Source organism: Sapajus apella, unplaced genomic scaffold (genome assembly GCF_009761245.1).
Source record: "Sapajus apella isolate SASKATOON/1434 unplaced genomic scaffold, GSC_monkey_1.0 scaffold10, whole genome shotgun sequence".
NCBI classification, from domain to species: domain Eukaryota; kingdom Metazoa; phylum Chordata; class Mammalia; order Primates; family Cebidae; genus Sapajus; species Sapajus apella.
This window is the reverse complement of record NW_022436950.1, coordinates 41,894,300-41,912,639: the sequence shown is the minus strand read 5'-3', so window position 1 is coordinate 41,912,639 and position 18,340 is coordinate 41,894,300. Positions and strand designations below refer to the sequence as shown.

The 18,340-nt window shown below is 38.3% G+C and overlaps 1 protein-coding gene across 4 annotated transcripts in view; it reads left to right on the top strand.

Annotated features, from left to right (window-relative positions):
• The window catches only part of MOB4 (MOB family member 4, phocein), a 40,639-nt gene extending 22,983 nt beyond the window's left edge, over positions 1-17,656 (top strand). For all 4 annotated transcript variants that reach the window (XM_032278770.1, XM_032278769.1, XM_032278771.1 and 1 more), the window contains 5 exons: positions 2,676-2,718; positions 2,912-2,998; positions 13,607-13,686; positions 15,308-15,419; positions 15,547-17,656. In XM_032278770.1, the coding sequence (XP_032134661.1) occupies positions 2,676-2,718; positions 2,912-2,998; positions 13,607-13,686; positions 15,308-15,419; positions 15,547-15,678 (454 nt within the window). In that variant the 3' untranslated portion in view covers positions 15,679-17,656. The remainder of the gene's footprint in view (positions 1-2,675; positions 2,719-2,911; positions 2,999-13,606; positions 13,687-15,307; positions 15,420-15,546) is intronic.
• Positions 17,657-18,340: the final 684 nt, after the last annotated feature.

The window sequence follows — 18,340 nt, the reverse complement described above, 5'->3', positions numbered from 1 at the left end:
TTTCGCTCTTGTTATCCAGGCTGGAGGGCAATGGCGCGATCTCGGCTCACCGCAACCTCCGTCTCCTGGGTTCAGGCAATTCTCCTGCCTCAGCCTACTGAGTTGCTGGGATTACAGGCACGCGCCACCATGCCCAGCTAATTTTTTGTATTTTCAGTAGAGACGGGGTTTCACCATGTTGACCAGGATGGTCTCGATCTCTTGACCTCGTGATCCACCCGCCTCGGCCTCCCAAAGTGCTGGGATTACAGGCTTGAGCCACCGCGCCCAGCCAATAACTGCTTTCTTATATTTTGGCATTAATGATGAAAGTAAGCATGTTTTCTTATTTTCTCTTTTGAAATGGGATTTTGCTCTGTCACCAGGCTGGAGTGCAGTGGCGTGATCTCGGCTGACTGCAACCTCCACCTCCCGGGTTCAGGTTCAAGGGATTCTCCTGCCCCAGCCTCCCAAGTAGCTGGGACTACAGGTGCATGCCACTATGCCCAGCTAATTTTTGTATTTTTAGTGGAGACAGGGTTTCACCATGTTGGCCAGGATGGTCTCGATTTCCTGACCTTGCAATCTGCCTGCCTTGGCTTCCAAAATGCTTGGATTATAGGTGAGAGCCACTGTGCCTGGCTGTTTTTTTCATTACAAACATAACTCCTAGCAAATAAGGGCTGATTTTAGTGTACAAGGTTTTTTTTTTTTTTCAGGTCTAAGAAAACATTTACCTCCCTATTTAACTTGTTCTATGAAACATACAGTATACAAAACATAATAATACATTACATAAAACTTTATATAAAATATTGCTCACAAGTATTTTATTCTGGTGCTATTTTTACTTTTCTTATTTTTTTCTACTAGCCACTTTTTGGACTGGATTGTGTAGTAACTATCATGTATATATATATATTTTATCTCTTTATTGTCTTGTGTATGTTTTTATTAGTTGACCAGGAAGAGGTTTTTTTTTTTTTTCCCCCCCACACATCCTTTATTGATTTGGGGATGTATACTTGCCATTTTTAGTTAATGCAGTTGATTATATAATGATGTTAATTTGACTTGGGTCATGACTTCAGTCAAATCTCCCGCTAGCTCATGTTGAATCTTTGTGATTAGGAAAAAGGTACTCCTTATGTCAGGATACATGCGTGGTGACTGGAATGTAGGCTAGATTCCAGCTCTGGTTGGTCTCTTCAGCTGCACAACTGTGTACATGTTAGCCCTGTATTACATTAACTTGAAGCTGTAAGTTTTGCATTATTTGCCACAGATTATACCCACAGCACTGCTGAATCAAGTTAATTTTGCTGTTGGCTGTAAAAGGGTTAGGCTAGGTAAGAAACTTGACACCACCACCAATCTTTATTACCACTTAGTGGAAAACAACTCAAAAACACATAACATGCAGCCTATTAGATATAGGGCAGTAGAGGTGGTGATTTAGAAATGATGTTATTTTTATAACTAAGGACAGCATTATTAGGGATCTGGAAAGGAAATGCAGTTACAAACAACTGAAAATTTGACCCTTGCCTTTTTGTTTTCTTCTGTTACAGTGTCCAGTAAATAAATAAATAAAGTTTGGCCTAACAAATTTGTTCATGTATGTCCTGGTTTGTTTCTTTTTTGGGGGATTTTTTTGTTTTTGGTCTTCTAATTATATAGGCTTTTGCTTTGCATATTTTTTGGGGAACCAAAATGTTTCAGTTTTTCTGATGGGGAAACATAGTATTGATTAATCTAACTTGATACATTGAACTAAATTTTACTAGGTAGGATTTTTAGAGGGAACAGGTTCAGTATTTTGGCAGCTGTAAAACAATATCTTTGTAACTTAGAAGATTGTCTTTTTATCAAATAACTGTCTAAAACTGATGGGCTCAATGTAATTTTTTTTTTTTTTTTTTTTTTTGAGAGGGAGTCTTACTTTGTTGCCCAGGCTGGAGTGCAGTGGTGTGATCTTGGCTCACTGCGACCTCCACCTCCCAGGTTCAAGCAATTCTGCCCCTTCAGCTTCCTGAATAGCTGGGATTACAAGCACTCGCCATCATGCCCAGCTAATTTTTATAATTTTGTAGAGACGGTGTTTCACCATTTCGGCCAGGATAGTCTCAAACTGCTGATATCAGGTGATCCGCCCCTCAGCCTCCCAAAGTGTTGGGATTACAGGCATGAGCCACTATGCCCAGCCGTAATTTCTTTGAATGTTTCTATGTACCAACATTTTGCTACCCTCCAATTGCTGAATTTTTCTCATATGTGTATATAGCTCCTGTGAACATCTTTATACGTTTATCTGTAGGCAGATCTGATTATTTCATTGTAATAGATTCTTAGAAGAATGACTTAGTCAAAAAGTATACACTTCCTAAAAGTCTTGGTAAATATTTCCAAATTACTTCCCTGAAAAATTATACTAATTTCTATTATATATGAGAATGATCAGCTCACTGACCTTTAGTATTGAATGTTATGAGGGTTATTGGTTTTCTGTTTTTAGAAAATATTTCTGTTTTCTGTAAGTCTTTGGAAGAAATGTGCTATTGTCAGTTCAGGTGGTTTTGATAATGGTAGTAAGGGAGGAGGGATGATACTGATGGGATTCTCTTTTTGCAGCTAATAGTCTAAAAATTATGGTGGAGAATAGATATGACTTTTTGTTTATATATTTGCATTTTCAGGCAGTTCTGCCTTGAACTAAATGGACTTGCTGTCAAACTTCAGGTAATATTTTCTTTAAGTCAGAGTTATAATTGAAAGTTCTGATTTTTTTCTGTTTTTACAATGTAATGTGCTTACAAAAACTTGTCCAAATTTTTAATTTACTTTCTGCTAGAATTTTTATGAAAATATAGTAACAGAAATGATAAGCTTTTTTATTGTTTTACATATTAAGAAATATAATTATTTTTAACAGAGTGAATGCCATCCAGATACTTGTACTCAAATGACAGCAACTGAACAATGGATTTTTCTTTGTGCAGCTCATAAAACTCCAAAAGAGGTGAGGATTTATGAAATAGAGTAAAAAAATTGTTATAGGCTATATCTCTTCAAGATTAAATAGACAAGTTTTTTTTTTAGGGTTAGTTCACTGTTCATTTTGTCATTTCATTTTGAGTTCCTTGCTCTGTGGGGTTATTGTTACAGTGCTATTTTAGGATTTCTTATGATTAGCATCATTTTTCATAATTGGGCAATTAGATGGGTTAGAACTCACTTCATGATTTACTGGCTATTACAGATTAACATCTGTCACATTGTACTTATATCTACTGTGTAATGATTGAGATGCTCTCTACTAAAACTACAAAAAAAATTAGTGGTGCATGGTGGCACATGCCTGTAATCCCGGCTATTTGGGATGCTGAGGCAGGAGAATCGCTTGAACCCGGGAGGGAGAGGTTGCAGTGAGCCAAGATCACACCATTGCACTCAGCCTGGGCAACAAGAGTGATACTCTATCTCAAAAAAAAAAAAAAAAAAAAAAAGGACAGCACAAAAAAATGATGTAAAAAATCTCATTGAAGGACAACTGGATATCTACATACAAAAAAATGAAGTTGGACCCCCTACCTCATATTGTGCACAAAAATTAGCTCAAAATGGATCAAATACTTAAATGTAAGAGCTAATATTTTTAAATTATTGGAGAAAAACATCGTTGTAAATCTTCATGAGGCTGTGTGTGGTAGTTCATGCCTGTAATCTCAGCACTTTGGGAGGCCAGGGTGGCTAGATAGCTTGAGCCCAGGAATTTGAGACTAGCCTGGGCAACATGGTGAAAGTCCCATCTCCACTAAAAATACAAAAAAATTGCTGAGTGTGATGGCGTGCACATGTAGTCCCAACTACTTGGGAGTCTGAGGCGGGAGAATCGCCTGAGCCCAAGGGTTAAAGGTTCCAGTAAACCAGGATCACACCACTATACTCCAGCCTAGGTGACAGAGAGAGACCTTGTCTCAAAACAAGATTCAGAAATGGCCAGTAAGCACATGAAAAGATGCTCAACATTAGTCATTAAGTAAATGCAGATCTCAAAACCACAAAGAGAGTTGGTGCGAGGGTTGTGCATTATTGTTAAGCTGATTAACATGGTCTCCCCCACAACCATGCTTGATTAGAAAAAGAAAAACCACAGTGAGAATGGAGAAACAAAATGTAGCATAGATATACAAAATGGAATATTATAAAGCTGTGAAAGGGAATGAAGTTCTGATACATGCTACAACGTAGATTAACTTTTAAAATCCAGTATTTATTGTGTGTCATGAAACAAGTCAGATGCAAAAGGACAGATACTGTAGCAATCCAATTATATAGATTGAATAAATTCATATAGACAGAAGGTAGTTAGAGGCTGCCAAGAGATGGGAGATGTGAGTGAGGGGACTTAGTGCTTAATGGTAATAGAATTTCTTTTCTTTTTTTTTTTTTTTTTTTTTTTTTTAGACAGTGTTTTTTTCTGTTTTCCAGGGTGCAGTGGTGTGATCTTGGCTCATTGCAACCTTCACCTCTCAGGTTCAAGCGATTCTCCTGTGTCAGCCTCCCAAGTACCTGGGATTACAGGCATATGCCACTACACCTGGCTAATTTTTTAAATTTTTGGTAGAGACAGAGTTTTGCCATCTTGGCCAGGTTGGTCTCAAACTCCTGACCTCAAGTGATTTGCTCACCGTTGCCTCTCAAAGTGCTGGGATTATAGATGTGAGCCACCGTGCCCAGCTGAGTTTCTTTTTCTTTTCGTTTTTTTTTGTTGAGACGGAGTCTTGCACTGTCACCCAGGTTAGAGGGCAGAGTGCAGTGGCACGATCTTGGCTTACAGCAGCTTCTGCCTTTCAGGTTCAGGTGATTCTCCTGCCTCAGCCTTCCAAGTAGCTAGGATTACAGGCACCCACCACCACGCCTGGTTAATTTTTTGTATTTTTAATAGAGACGGGGTTTCACTGTGTTGGCCAGGCTGGTCTCAAACTCCTGACCTCGTGATCCACCCACCTTGGCCTCCCAGAGTGCTGGGATTATAGGCTTGAGCCACTGTGCCTGGCTTTTTTTTTTTTTTTTTTTGAGACGGAGTTTCGCTCTTGTTACCCAGGCTAGAGTGCAATGGCGCGATCTTGGCTCACCGCAACCTCCGTCTCCTGGGTTCAGGCAATTCTCCTGCCTCAGCCTCCTGAGTAGCTGGGATTACAGGCACGCGCCACCATGTCCAGCTAATTTTTTGTAGTTTTAGTAGAGGCAGGGTTTCACCATGTTGACCAGGATGGTCTCGATCTCTTGACCTCGTGATCCACCCGCCTCGGCCTCCTAAAGTGCTGGGATTACAGGTGTGAGCCACCTCGCCCGGCGCTTTTTTTTTTTTTTTTTTTGAAGAGACAAAGTCTTGCCCTGCCGCCCAGGCTGGAGTGCAGTGACATGATCTCGGCTCACTGCAGCTCCGACTTCTTGGGTTCAAACAGTTCTCTGCCTCAGGCTTCTGAGTAGCTGGAACAACAGGCTGCATCACCATGCCTGGCTAATTTGTGTATTTTTAGTAGAGATGGGGTTTCACCATGTTGACCAGGTTGCTTCTCAAACTCCTGACCTCAAGTGATCTGCCTGCCTCGGCCTCCTGGTGTGCTGGAGTTATAGGCATGAGCTACTGTTCCTAGCCATAATAGTTTCTCTTTGGGAGCTGGAAACAGTGGTGATGGTTCCACAATATTGTGAATTAATGCCACCAAATTATACATTTAAAAACAGTCAAAATAGAAAATTTTATGTTATATATGTTTTACTACAATTTTTTTAAATGTTAAGAAGAAAAGCACCAAAACGCCAAATGGCATATACTTTCACACCCACTATAATGGCTAAAATAGAAAAGATAGACAATAACAAATGCTGACCGAAATGTAAAGAAGTGAAACCCCTAAACATTGATGATGGGATTGTAAAATGCTTCAGCTATTTTGAAAAACTGTTTGGAAGTTCCTTAAAATGCTAAGCATAGAGTTGCATATGACCCAGCAATTCCATTCCTTGGTATGCAGTCCCCCAAAATGAAAACATACATCTGCACAAAGACTTGTGCATGAGTATTCACAGTCACATTATTTATGATAGATTACATATAATACTGAATACAATGTAAATGCTATGTAAACAGTTGTCATACTATATTTCTTATATTATTTTTTATTGTTGTGGGGTTTTAAAAATACTTTTGATCTGCAGTTGGTTGAATCTGCAGATGCAAAGTGCTGACTGTATATGTGTACAATGGAATATTATTCAGCCTTAAAAAGGAATGAACCTTTTTTTTTTTTTTTTGCTAGAGATGGGGTTTTGCCATGTTGGTCAGGCTGGTCTTGAACTCCTGACCTCAGGTGATCCACCCATCTTGGCAAAAGGTGAAAGCCACCACACAAAGGTGTGAGCCACCACACCCGGCCAAAGGAATGAATTTAAAGGGAGAAACATGACCGGGCGTGGTGGCTCACACTTGTAATCCCAGTACTTCCTGGGAGGCCGAGACAGGCAGATCACGAGGTCAGGAGATCGAGACCATCTTGGCCATGGTGAAACCTGTCTCTACTAAAATACAAAAAATTAGCTGTAGTCGCCTGTAGTCCCAGCTAGTCAGGAGGCTGAGGTAGGGGAATCGCTTGAACCTGGGAGACAGAGGTTGCAGTGAGCCAGGATCATGCCACTGCACTCCAGCCTGGTGACAGAGCAAAACTCTGTCTTAAGGGGAAAAAAAAAAAAAAAAAAAAAAAGGGAGAAACGTACAGTACAGCATTTTGTATATGTTAAAAACATTAAAGGCTAAAAAGTTTTGAATTTTAAAAAAAGAAGGCAGAGAGATCCAAGATGGCTGATCACTAGCAGCTCGGGATTGTAGCTCCCAGTGAAAGCGCAGAGAACGAGAGGATGCCACGCTTTCAGACAAATTTTTGTTGCTCACGCACCAGGAGATTCCCAGCGGAGGAGCTCCACGGGTTGCCAGTGCGACTCTTGTGGGCGGCGAGGCGGTTTTGCTGCTGCCTTGATGTGGCGGTTCTTGGTACAGAGTCAGAAAAGCACCATCAATCTTAACACTGCTGTTTTGGCTGGCACAGTGGGTTGCTCAGATTTTAGTGCTGGGAATCAATAAGTTGGATGTCCACTCAGAAACCCAATTATAAAGATGCTAATTATAAAGACCACAGATGGATAAATCTATAAAGAAGGAAAGAAACCAGCCTAAAAAGGCTGAGAATACCCAAAATCAGAACGCCTCTCCCTCTACAGGGGATCACAGTTCCTCATCAGCAACGGAACAAGGCCTGATGGAGAACGAGTGTGTTCCATTAACAGAAGCAGACTTCAAAAGGTGGTTGATAAGAAACTTCTGTGAATTAAAAGAACTTGTTCTAACCCGATGCAAAGAAACTAAGAACTTTGAAAAAAGGTTTGACGAAATGTTAACAAGAATACACAATTTAGAGAGGAATATAAGTGAATTAATGGAGCTGAAAAACACAACACGAGAACTTTGCGAAGTATGCACAAGTTTTAACAGCTGAATTGATCAAGCAGAAGAAAAGATATCAGAGGTCGAAGACCACCTTAATGAAATAAAACGAGAAGACAAGATTAGAGAAAAAAGGAAAAAAGGAATGAGCAAAGTCTCCAAGAAATATGGGACTATGTGAAAAGACCTAATCTACGTTTGATAGGTGTATCTGAAAGTGATGAAGAGAATCAAACCAAGCTGGAAAATATGCTTCAGGATGTTATTCAGGAAAACTTTCCCAGCCTAGCAAGGCAGGACAATATTCAACTCCAGGTAATACAGAGAACACCACAAAGATATTCCTCAAGAAGACCAACCTCAAGGCACACAATTGCCAGATTCACCAGGGTTGAAATGAAGGAGAAAATACTGAAGGCAGCCAGAGAAGAAAGGTCAGGTTACCCATAAAGGGAAGCCTATCAGACTCACAGCAGATCTCTCAGCAGAAACCCTACAAGCCAGAAGAGAGTGGGGACCAATATTCAACATCCTTAAAGAAAAGAACTTTCAATCCAGAATTTTACATCTAGCCAAACTAAGCTTCATAAGCGAAGGAAAAAAATATTTTGTGAACAAGCAAGCACTCAGAGATTTCATCACCACCAGGCCTGCTTTACAAGAGCTTCTGAAAGGACCACTACATATAGAAAGGAACAACCAGTATCAGCCTTTCTAAAAAAATACCAAAAAGTGGCTGGGCGCGGTGGCTCACGCCTGTAATCCCAGCACTTTGGGAGGCCAAGGCAGGTGGATCACGAGGTCAAGAGATCGAGACCATCCTGGTCAACATGGTGAAACCCCGTCTCTACTAAAAATACAAAACATTAGCTGGGCATGGTGGCGCGCGCCTGTAGTCCCAGCTACTTGGGGGGCTGAGGCAGGAGAATTGCCTGAACCCAGGAGGTGGAGGTTGTGGTGAGCTGAGATCGCGCCATTGCATTCCAGCCTGGGTAACAAAAGCGAAACTCCGTCTCAAAAAAAACCAAACAAACAAAAAGAAAACCAAACAAAACAAAAAGTAAAGAACATCAACATAATCAAGAATTTACATCAACTAACAGGCAAAACAGCCAGCTAACATTAAATGGCAGTATTAAACTCACATATATTATTATTAATTCTAAATTTAAATCGACTAAATCCCCCAATCCAAAGACACAGAAAGGCAAAAAAAAGCCAAAACCCATCGGTATGCTGCATCCAGACCCATCTCACATGCAAGGATATACAGAGACTCAAAGGGATGGAGAAAGATTTACCAACCAAATGGAGAGCAAAAATAAATAAATAAATAAATAAAAAGTAGGAGTTGCAATTTTTTTTTTTTTTTGACATGGAGTTTCACTCTTGTTACCCAGGCTGGAGTGCAATGGCGCGATCTCGGCTCACCGCAACCTCCGTCTCCTGGGTTCAGGCAATTCTCCTGCCTCAGCCTCCTGAGTAGCTGGGATTACAGGCACGCGCCACCATGCCCAGCTAATGTTTTGTATTTTTAGTAGAGACGGGGTTTCACCATGCTGACCAGGATGGTCTCGATCTCTTGACCTCGTGATCCACCCGCCTTGGCCTCCCAAAGTGCTGGGATTACAGGCTTGAGCCACCGCGCCCGGCCTAAGAGTTGCAATTTTTGCCTCTGATAAAGTAGACTTTAAAGCAACAAAGATCAAAAGAAGCAAAGAAGGATATTACATAATGATAAAAGGATCAATGCAACAAGAAGAGCTAAAGATCCTAAATATATACGCACCCAATACAGGAATACCCAGATATATAAGACTTATAAAGAGACTTAGACTCCCACACAATAATAGTGGGAGACTTCAACATCAATATTAGATCAATGAGACAGAAAATTAACAACGATATTCAGGATTTGAACTCAGATCCAGAACAAATAAACTTAATTAACATGTATAGAACTCTCCACTTTAAATACACAAAATATACACTCTTATCAGTACCACGTCACACCTATTTACAGATTTAAATGAAATATTGGTTGGCTGCTTGTTTGTTGTTTTCTTCCCTCATTTTTTTTTTTTTTCTTCATGTCTTGTACCCATTTTTAGACTGTATTCTAGCCCAGGCAATAAAGCAACACCCTTGTTCTCTCTCCCTCTTCCTCTTCCTCTTTCTTCCTCTCCTTCATTTTTTTTTTATTCTTTTTTTTCTTTCTTTCTCTCTTTTTTCTTTTTTTCAAAAAAAAAAAAAAAAAAAATATTTTTTTTTTTATTTTAAAAAAAAATTTTTTACAAACCAAAAATTTTCAAAAAAAAAAAAAAAAAAAGGAATAAAGTACTGATTCATGCTACACCATGAATGAGCCTTGAAAACTAATAAAAGCCAGACACAAAACACCACTTATTATATTATTTCATTTTAATAAAATATTCAGAATAGGTAAATCCTATGAGACAGAAACTAGTTGTTGCTTAGGGCTAGGGGAAGGAGAGAATGGGAAGTGACTACTAATTGGTTCAGGGTTTTTTTGGGGGGATGATGAAATGTTCTGGAATTTAGTGGTAATGGTTGCACAATTTTGTGAATGTACTAGAAACTACTGAGTTTTTATTTATTTATTTAGAGACAGAGTTTCTCTCTTGTTGCCCAGGCTGGAGTGCAATGGCACGATCTTGGCTCACTGCAACCTCCGCCTTCTGGGTTCAAGTGATTCTCCTGCATCAGCCTCCTGAGTAGCTGGGATTACAGGCATGGGCCACCATGCGTGGTTAACTTTGTATTTTTAGTAGAGATGGAATTTCACCATACTGGCCAGGGTGGTCTCAAACTCCTGACCTCAGGTGATCTGCCCGCTTCGGCCTCCCAAAGTTCTGGGATTACAGGTGTGAGCCATCACGCCCGATTGGAACTGCTCAATTTTTAAGAGTAAGTTTTAGTTGTATCAGTTATATCTTAATTTAAAAGACAAAAAGTAGCCCATTAATAATTTTATGTCAGTTACCTGCTGAAATGGTAATAGTTTGGATATAGTGGGGCAAAGAAACTACGTTATTAAAATTAATTTTACCTCTTTTATTTTACCTTTTTTTTTTTTTTAGTCTGAGATGACGTGTCACTCTGTCGCCCAGGCTAGAGTGCAGTGGCATAATTTCATCTCATTGCAACCTCCGCCTCCTGAGTTCAAGCAATTCTCCTGAGTAGCTAGGATTACAGGCGTGTGCCACCATGCTTGGCTAATTTTTTTTGGTATTTTTAGTAGACATGGAGTTTCACCATGTTAGCCAGGCTGGTCTTGAACTCCTAACCTCATGATCTGCCCGCCTCGGCCTCCCAAAGTGCTGGGATTACAGGCATGAGCCACCATGCCCGGCCTCATTTTACCTTTTTAATGTATCTCTTAGAAAGTTAATTAATTAGTTTTTTGAGATGGAATCTTACTCTCTTAACCAAGCTAGAATGCAGTGGCATGATCTTGCCTTATTGCAGCCTTGACCTCAAGTGACTTGTGCTCAAGTGATCCTCCTGCCTCAGCCTCCTTAGTAACTGGGACTACCGTCATGTGTCACCTTGCTTGGCTAATTTTTCAATTATTTTGTAGGGATAGGGGCATCTCCCTGTGCTGCCCACACTGGTCTTGAACTCCTGGGCTTAAGTGATCTTCCTGCTTTCGCCTCTCAAAGTGCTGAAAGTACCGTGTGAGCCACTACACTAGGCCTAGAAAATTTAAAGTTAAATGTATGGCTAGCATCATAACTGTTGACCCTTGAACAACTCAAGGATTGGGGTGCCAACCCTCTGTGCAGTTGAAAATCTGAGTATAACTTTTCACTTCTCCAAGACTTAATTACTAATAGCCTGCTGTTGACTGGAAGCCTTGCCAATAATAGTCAATTCACATACATCTTGTATGTTGTATGTATTATATACTGTATTAAAATGAAGTAAGCGAGAGAAAAGAAAATGTTACTCAGAAAGTCATAAGGAGCTGGGCATGGTGGCTTATGCCTATAATCCCAGCACTTTGGGGAGGCTGAAATGGGAGGATTGCTTGAGGCCAGGAGTTTGAGACCAGCCTGGTCAACATAGTGAGACCATATTTCTTTAAAAAAAAAAAAAAAAAAGAAAGAAAATCATAAGAAAGAGAAAATATATTTGCTGTTCATTAAGTGGATCATTATAAAGTTCTTCCTCGTTGTGTTTACGTGGTTGAGTAGGCTGAGGAGGAGGAGAAAGAAGTGGGGTTGGTCTTGCTGTCTCTGGGAAAATCTGAGCATAAATACATTTACGCAGTTCAAACCTGTGTTGTTCAAGGGTCTGCTTGTTTTTTTGTTGATGGTTCTGGTTTAAAGGTTGTAAATTTGTTCAATGGTTTACCCAAATGACAAATATGAGAAACACAGATATTTGTTTTGACCAACCCATCTGTGGTCATATATATGGAGAAGGGTAGTTTTTTCAGTAAATATTGCTCATGGTACTGTTTTTGGCAGTGATTCCACTAATAAAAAATTCCTATGGATATATTGTTAGAAAAATACTTTTTTATTAGATAATTTTTTAGTGCCATGGCACTAAGCCATATTTAGTAGTTATTAAACTGTATTATTTATTTATTTATTTTTGAGACAGAGTCTCGCTCCGTTGCCAGCCTGGAGTGCAGTGGTGCAATCTCGGCTCACTGCAACCTCTGCCTCCTGAGTTCAAGTGATGCTTTTGCCTCAGCCTCTTGAGTAGCTGGGATTACAGGCACGTACCACCATGCCCAGCTGATTTTTGTATTTTTAGTAGAGACAGAGTTTCACCATGTTGGCCAGGATGGTCTCAATCGCTTGACCTTGTGATCTGCCTGCCTTGGCCTCCCAAAGTTCTGGGATTACAGGCATGAGCCACTGCACCCGGCTGGTTAAACTATATTTCTCAGTAACAGCTTCAGTCTCAAACTTGAAAAATAATTACTGGGTAGAGTCATTTAGCTAGAGTCATTGTTACTCCTTCCTCTAGTTGTTTTTTCCTTCTGGTTGACTACCTGATTTGTTTCTAGACTGCCTTCCCCTTGATACTGCTCCCTGGCTGCCCTCAGGACTGGATGAGGAAAATTACTTTGCAGTTTTATTTTTCCTTTAATAAATTTACTGAGTTGCCATGAGACAGTGTTTTATTGTTACTTTTTCTCATTGTTTCTGATAAATGGAACAGAATAAGTCAGATTTGTTAAAATATAAAGAAACTTTGGTATTTCATGTTAAAATTCAAAGGTGATTTGAGAGAAAAGTTCTTTAGAGGGCTGCTAGATTGGTAATAGAATGTGAGGGACATAATGAGGGATATTGTGTAGGATATAAGAAGGCATCCCTGGAGATACTTGTGAAGGAAAGGAAGCATCTGTGCTGCTTGGTAAAATAAATGATAGGAATCAGTATATTTGGGTTATTGAATTTGAGTCCTTCTTCCTACTTGTATGATCTTGCATAAGTCATTGACCATGCAGAACCTCAGTTTCCTCATTTGTAAAGGGAAAGGGTTGGATTAATCAGGGATTCAGCCAGGTGCAGTGGCTCATGCCTGTTATTTTAGCACTCTGGGAGACCAAGGCAGGAGGATTGCGTGAGCCCAGGAGTTCAAGACCAGGTTGGGCAACATAGTGAGACCCTGTCTCTACAAAAAAATTTAAAACTTAGCCAGGCATGATGGCAGATGCCTATAGTTCCACCTATTTGGGAGGCTGAGGTGGGAGGATCACTTGAGTCCGGAAGGTAGAGGCTGCAGTAAGCCATGATCATGCCACTGCACTTCAGCCTGGGTGACAGTGAGACCCTGTTTCAAAAAAAAGAGATAAATCAGAATTCTTATCATCTGTTAATTGTTATTTTCTTCTTAGGTAACGATGTTGGGAATAAAACTGGGAGACTGGTTTTTGTATCATCTAGAATTGTGATATAATTCATGGGGATAATAAACCTTATTAATGTAACATTGTATTTTACGGGGATTCTGAAATTGTAAGGAACTTTATTCTTAGAACACGCTTATGTCTTTGGAATAAGGTATACCCATATAATGAATATAACCTAAGAGAGAGCTCTTTGTTGATGCATTTCTCTGTTCTTTCTTTTGTAGTGTCCTGCTATTGACTACACTAGACACACACTTGATGGTGCTGCATGTCTTCTGAATAGCAATAAATATTTTCCCAGCAGGTAATTGCAACTTTTAAATGTAGTGTTAAACATTTTAGATTTAATTTATATGATTGGTATTTTATATTTATTTTTTTGAGACGAAGTTTCCTTCTTGTTGCTCAGGCTAGAGTGCAATGGCAGTCTCGGGTCACCACAACCTCTGTCTCCCGGATTCAAGCGATTCTGCTGCCTCAGACTCCCAAGTAGCTGGGATTACAGGCATGCAATACTACGCCTGGCTAATTTTGTATTTTTATTAGAGATGAGGTTTCTCCATGTTGGTCAGTCTGGTCTCAAACTCCTGACCTCAGGTGATCCGCCCTCCTGGGCCTCCCAAAGTGCTGGGATTACAGGCGTGAGCCACCGCACCCATCAAGATTGGTATTTTAAAAGTAAAATTAGTTTGCTTGTTAATGCATTATTGTATTTTTTTTAGCTCTTGTATTTTGGCTTGTTCAAATTATTCAAGTTTTGAAATTAGGACTGTGGTTGAACAGCAGCACTTGGCTCTCAAAGCTCAAGGCCATTTCGATCTAAGGCTAGTACCTGTTGCTGTGTGTCATTCTGCAGAGCTCTCCCTCTTATGCTTTAGAGTTTGGATATTTACATACTTGATCACTTGAATCTCAATGATAGACTTAGCCTCCCTTTATGTAGCATGCCTAAAGAGCAGACTTTTCTAAGTTGAATTACTTGTTTCTGAAGGATTCCATTTCCTTGCTCATTGAATTTTAAGATCTGGGAAGTCTGTACATGTAATATATTATCAGTGAAGTTTATGACTGCCTTTTATTTTAATAAGGTTATTTGTTACCAGATGGATAGATTTAGGGATGTTTTTCCCCCTAAGTATGATTAGCTTCAAAGAGTTCATATGAAATATGTTAAGAAAATTACTGACTTTTGGCCTCAATATTTTGTATATACATATTTTAAAAAAGAATATCAGAAATATGCAGACAATATTAACAATTTCTCTCTCTCTCTTTTTTTTATATGGAGTCTTGCTCACCCAGGCTGAAGTGCAGTGATGCAATCTCAGCTCACTGCAACCTCTGCCTCTTGGGTTCAAGTGATTCTCCTGCCTCAGCCTCATGAGTAGCTGGGATAAGAGGCTCCCACCACCATGCCTGGCTCATTTTTGTATTTTTTAGTAGAGACAGGGTTCCACCATGTTGACCAGGCTGGTCTCGAACTCCTGACATCAGGTGATCCACCTGCCTTGACCTCTCAGAGTGCTGGGATTATGGGTGTGAGCCACCACACCTGGCCTTAATTTCTTAAAAAAAAAAAAAAAAAAAAAAGGAAGAATAATCTACTTCTGTAGTATAAAACAATAATTCCTTTCAGGAGTTTTAATTGCCTCTAGTGGACAATGTATTAATGTTGGAAACAGATGTTTTAGTAAATTTTGAATAGTCAAGGATTTATTCTAACTGCATTAAACTGTTACAAAGTTTCAAAACTGTATTTAACTTAGCCACTGTGGTTAGGTGGAAAGAACACTGGGCCAGAAGCGAGGAGCAGGGGCTCCAGGCATCTCAGTGTGACCTTGGAGTCGTCACTTATTTTCCCTAGGTGTCAGTTTCCACAACTTGTAAACTGAGAAAATTCTCTGTGATTTCTTTTCTACTTCTAGGGTTAGCATAAAGGAATCATCTGTAGCGAAACTAGGATCAGTATGCCGTAGGATTTACAGAATATTTTCACATGCTTATTTTCATCATCGGCAGATATTTGATGAATATGAAGTAAGTATATTTCACTAATTATCTCAATACATTCTTATCAGAATGACAATAATATATATTGATGATATTTCTAGTCTTTTGGTTGGGATAGTATATTAAAAGAACATTTTTTTCTTCCTCTCTACAGAATGAAACATTTTTGTGTCATCGGTTTACTAAATTTGTGATGAAATATAATTTGATGTCCAAGGATAACCTGATTGTACCAATTTTAGAAGAGGAAGTACAGAATTCAGTTTCTGGGGAAAGTGAAGCATGAAGGGAATCATATGGAAAAATGTACTGATCACATAATTAACATTAATTATGTACTGTATATATCATTTTAGACACATCAATCATGTATCCATATTATAGCTTCTTTGTTTAGTATAGGTTTTTGTATGCTGGGTTTGCCTTTTAAAATGGGAAATACTTTTTAAGTTATTCATAAGCTGTATATTCACCAGTGTGGCACTCACGGTTTTTAAATAAGATTAGTATTATCTGTTTATAATGCCTGTTAATAAAAGAATTTACAGTTTGGTAAAATTGCTGCTAAACAATCATTGGATCACAATCCTCATCGAACAAACCTATCTGTAAAAAAAGAAATGAGAGCTTGAGGTTTCACACAAGCCATTTACTAAAGAGTTATAAATGCTTTCCTTTGGTTTTACCCTGAGTTTAGATATCCTAAAAAATTCTATAGTACATAGTTTTGTCTTACCTGTTAACTTTCCCCAAATGAGATTAAAAGTGTTTTAAAATTCTGTTTATAGTTTTTGATATGCATATATAATTATGTGTATATCTTAATACAGATGCAAATGAAGCATTAGTAAGACTTAGATAATTTTACTGTGCTACATAAAGTATAACGTACTTGGAAAGGATTTACCTTTCTGCAACAATGGACTGGTACATACAGGATTATGATAATGATAAGGCACGTAAATGATGTTCCCACTGGAAACCTGCCCTGTCCACCCCTTCTCATTTCCCTTAACCTTATCCTCAAACTACTTTAGCTGAGAAGCTTTTCACCAGACTGTGAGTTAGTGGTGGCTTATACCTATTTATATTTGTATTAATTGCTTACAGATTATACCTCATATTAGCAATTACATTACACTACAAGAAAATGTATTTGCATAGGCTCTTGCTTATCTTTGTTTTGCAAAATTGTTCTACTTAGAAAACAGTCCTTAAAATAGTTTGACTCTTCCTGTTAGTAATATTAATCTTTCATTTTACCAGCTAGGCAGCATTAAATAGAATGGAAGAAATACTGTAGTATTTATTTTATACCCCCTCCCCACAAAGATTATGTTTGAATTATATGCACGTGTGAGATTATTTGCAATAATTGATAGGTTCCAAGGGTGTTGATGAATAGTCATACATTTTTTGGACTTTGTTATAATTCATTGTGGTAAGAATGATTCAAATGCAGATTTAACAATCTTATAATCTATTGAATGCCATTTTTGATAAAGCACTGGAGGTCTTACTGCCAAACTGATTGTAATGAGGCACTAAGAGTGAAAAAAATTGTACATGTTGTGAAGAAAGTATTTAAATCCAACTTTTGAATGGATTTAACAAACATGAGGAACTTCTTTTTCATTTAAAAGGGTTATTTTGAAATGAAGATTAAAATGTATTCATCTTGTTTTTCAAATTTAAGGAAATGATTCATACCAGATTTTGAGACAAGAATGGACCGCAAAAATGTGGGGAACAGTAGTGTACTGAGAGTGTGTGTATATATAGTGTATGCATTTCTAAGCCTGCCAGTCTTTCTGGCTTTGAACAGTGCCCACCAGCCATACTCATTACTGTTCCCCAACCCACAACTATCTTTTAAGAAGTCTTATGTTCACAGTGAAAGGAATGTTGACTTTGAAATTATGGACTTATATTAATGTCACTATAAACCAATGGGAATGGTAATTTTTAAACAAACTTGCTAAATATTGAGAGACTAAAACTACTAAGTTAATAAATTATATATAACAGTATAGCTGTTCTCTCTAGATGCTGTCTCACAATGGATTTCTGTTGCTTATCTTAGTGAATATTTAAACTAAAGTAGTGACTGAGATTTGGTGATCTGGCTAAGTATTTTGAAACACATTTTGAATAATATGGCTTAGTGTTGATGGGGAATTAAATATGATTTTTTTTTCTTATTCATTTCATCTTCCCTGTACTGTATATTTGGAATTGATCATAAAATCTCCAAAAGAAAATAATCAGTTTGTAGTCTTGCTTTTGTATTCATGTTGGTATCTTACTCATTGCACTGTGAAGTTGATTCACTGTACTAGGTAAGACCTAAATGAAACAGTTCCTGTTTTTCCTTAATACTGTTTTCAGAATTTTGAAAATGTACTTATTGTACATAAATACTATTAAATTAATGAGCCTGCCAAACCATTGATTTATAAACTAAGTGTTCTGAGAGGGAAAATGGAGAATTCACAGTTCTGTGATAGTGAGGTTAGGCTCCACTTTTTGTTTGAATTACCCTATATAGATCTAAGGCAAAATTAGGCTTAAAAGATCATATAGTCAATTCATTCTTTTTCTCCTGTCATGTCTGAGAAAGTAGCTAACTTTTAGTTATTTATGTTCCTGTAAGTAAGTTATTTTGTGTATATACTTTGCCTTTTCTCTGACTTGAGAAGTCAAATTTGAATTTCTGCAACAGTTTCTGAGTTCAATTCTTGATGACTTAACAACTTTTACTATCAGAATACAATTAGAAATCTTTGATTTCTTAACATTGTTAATAAGGACTGTGTTACAGTTATAAACACATTTACTGGTTGATGTCAAATTCACTGTAATTGTAGAACTAATTTTTTTACATGAGTACTTTGCCCTACTGCCTATATGATATCTTTTTTGAGCAGCTAAATTTTAAATTTTTTATA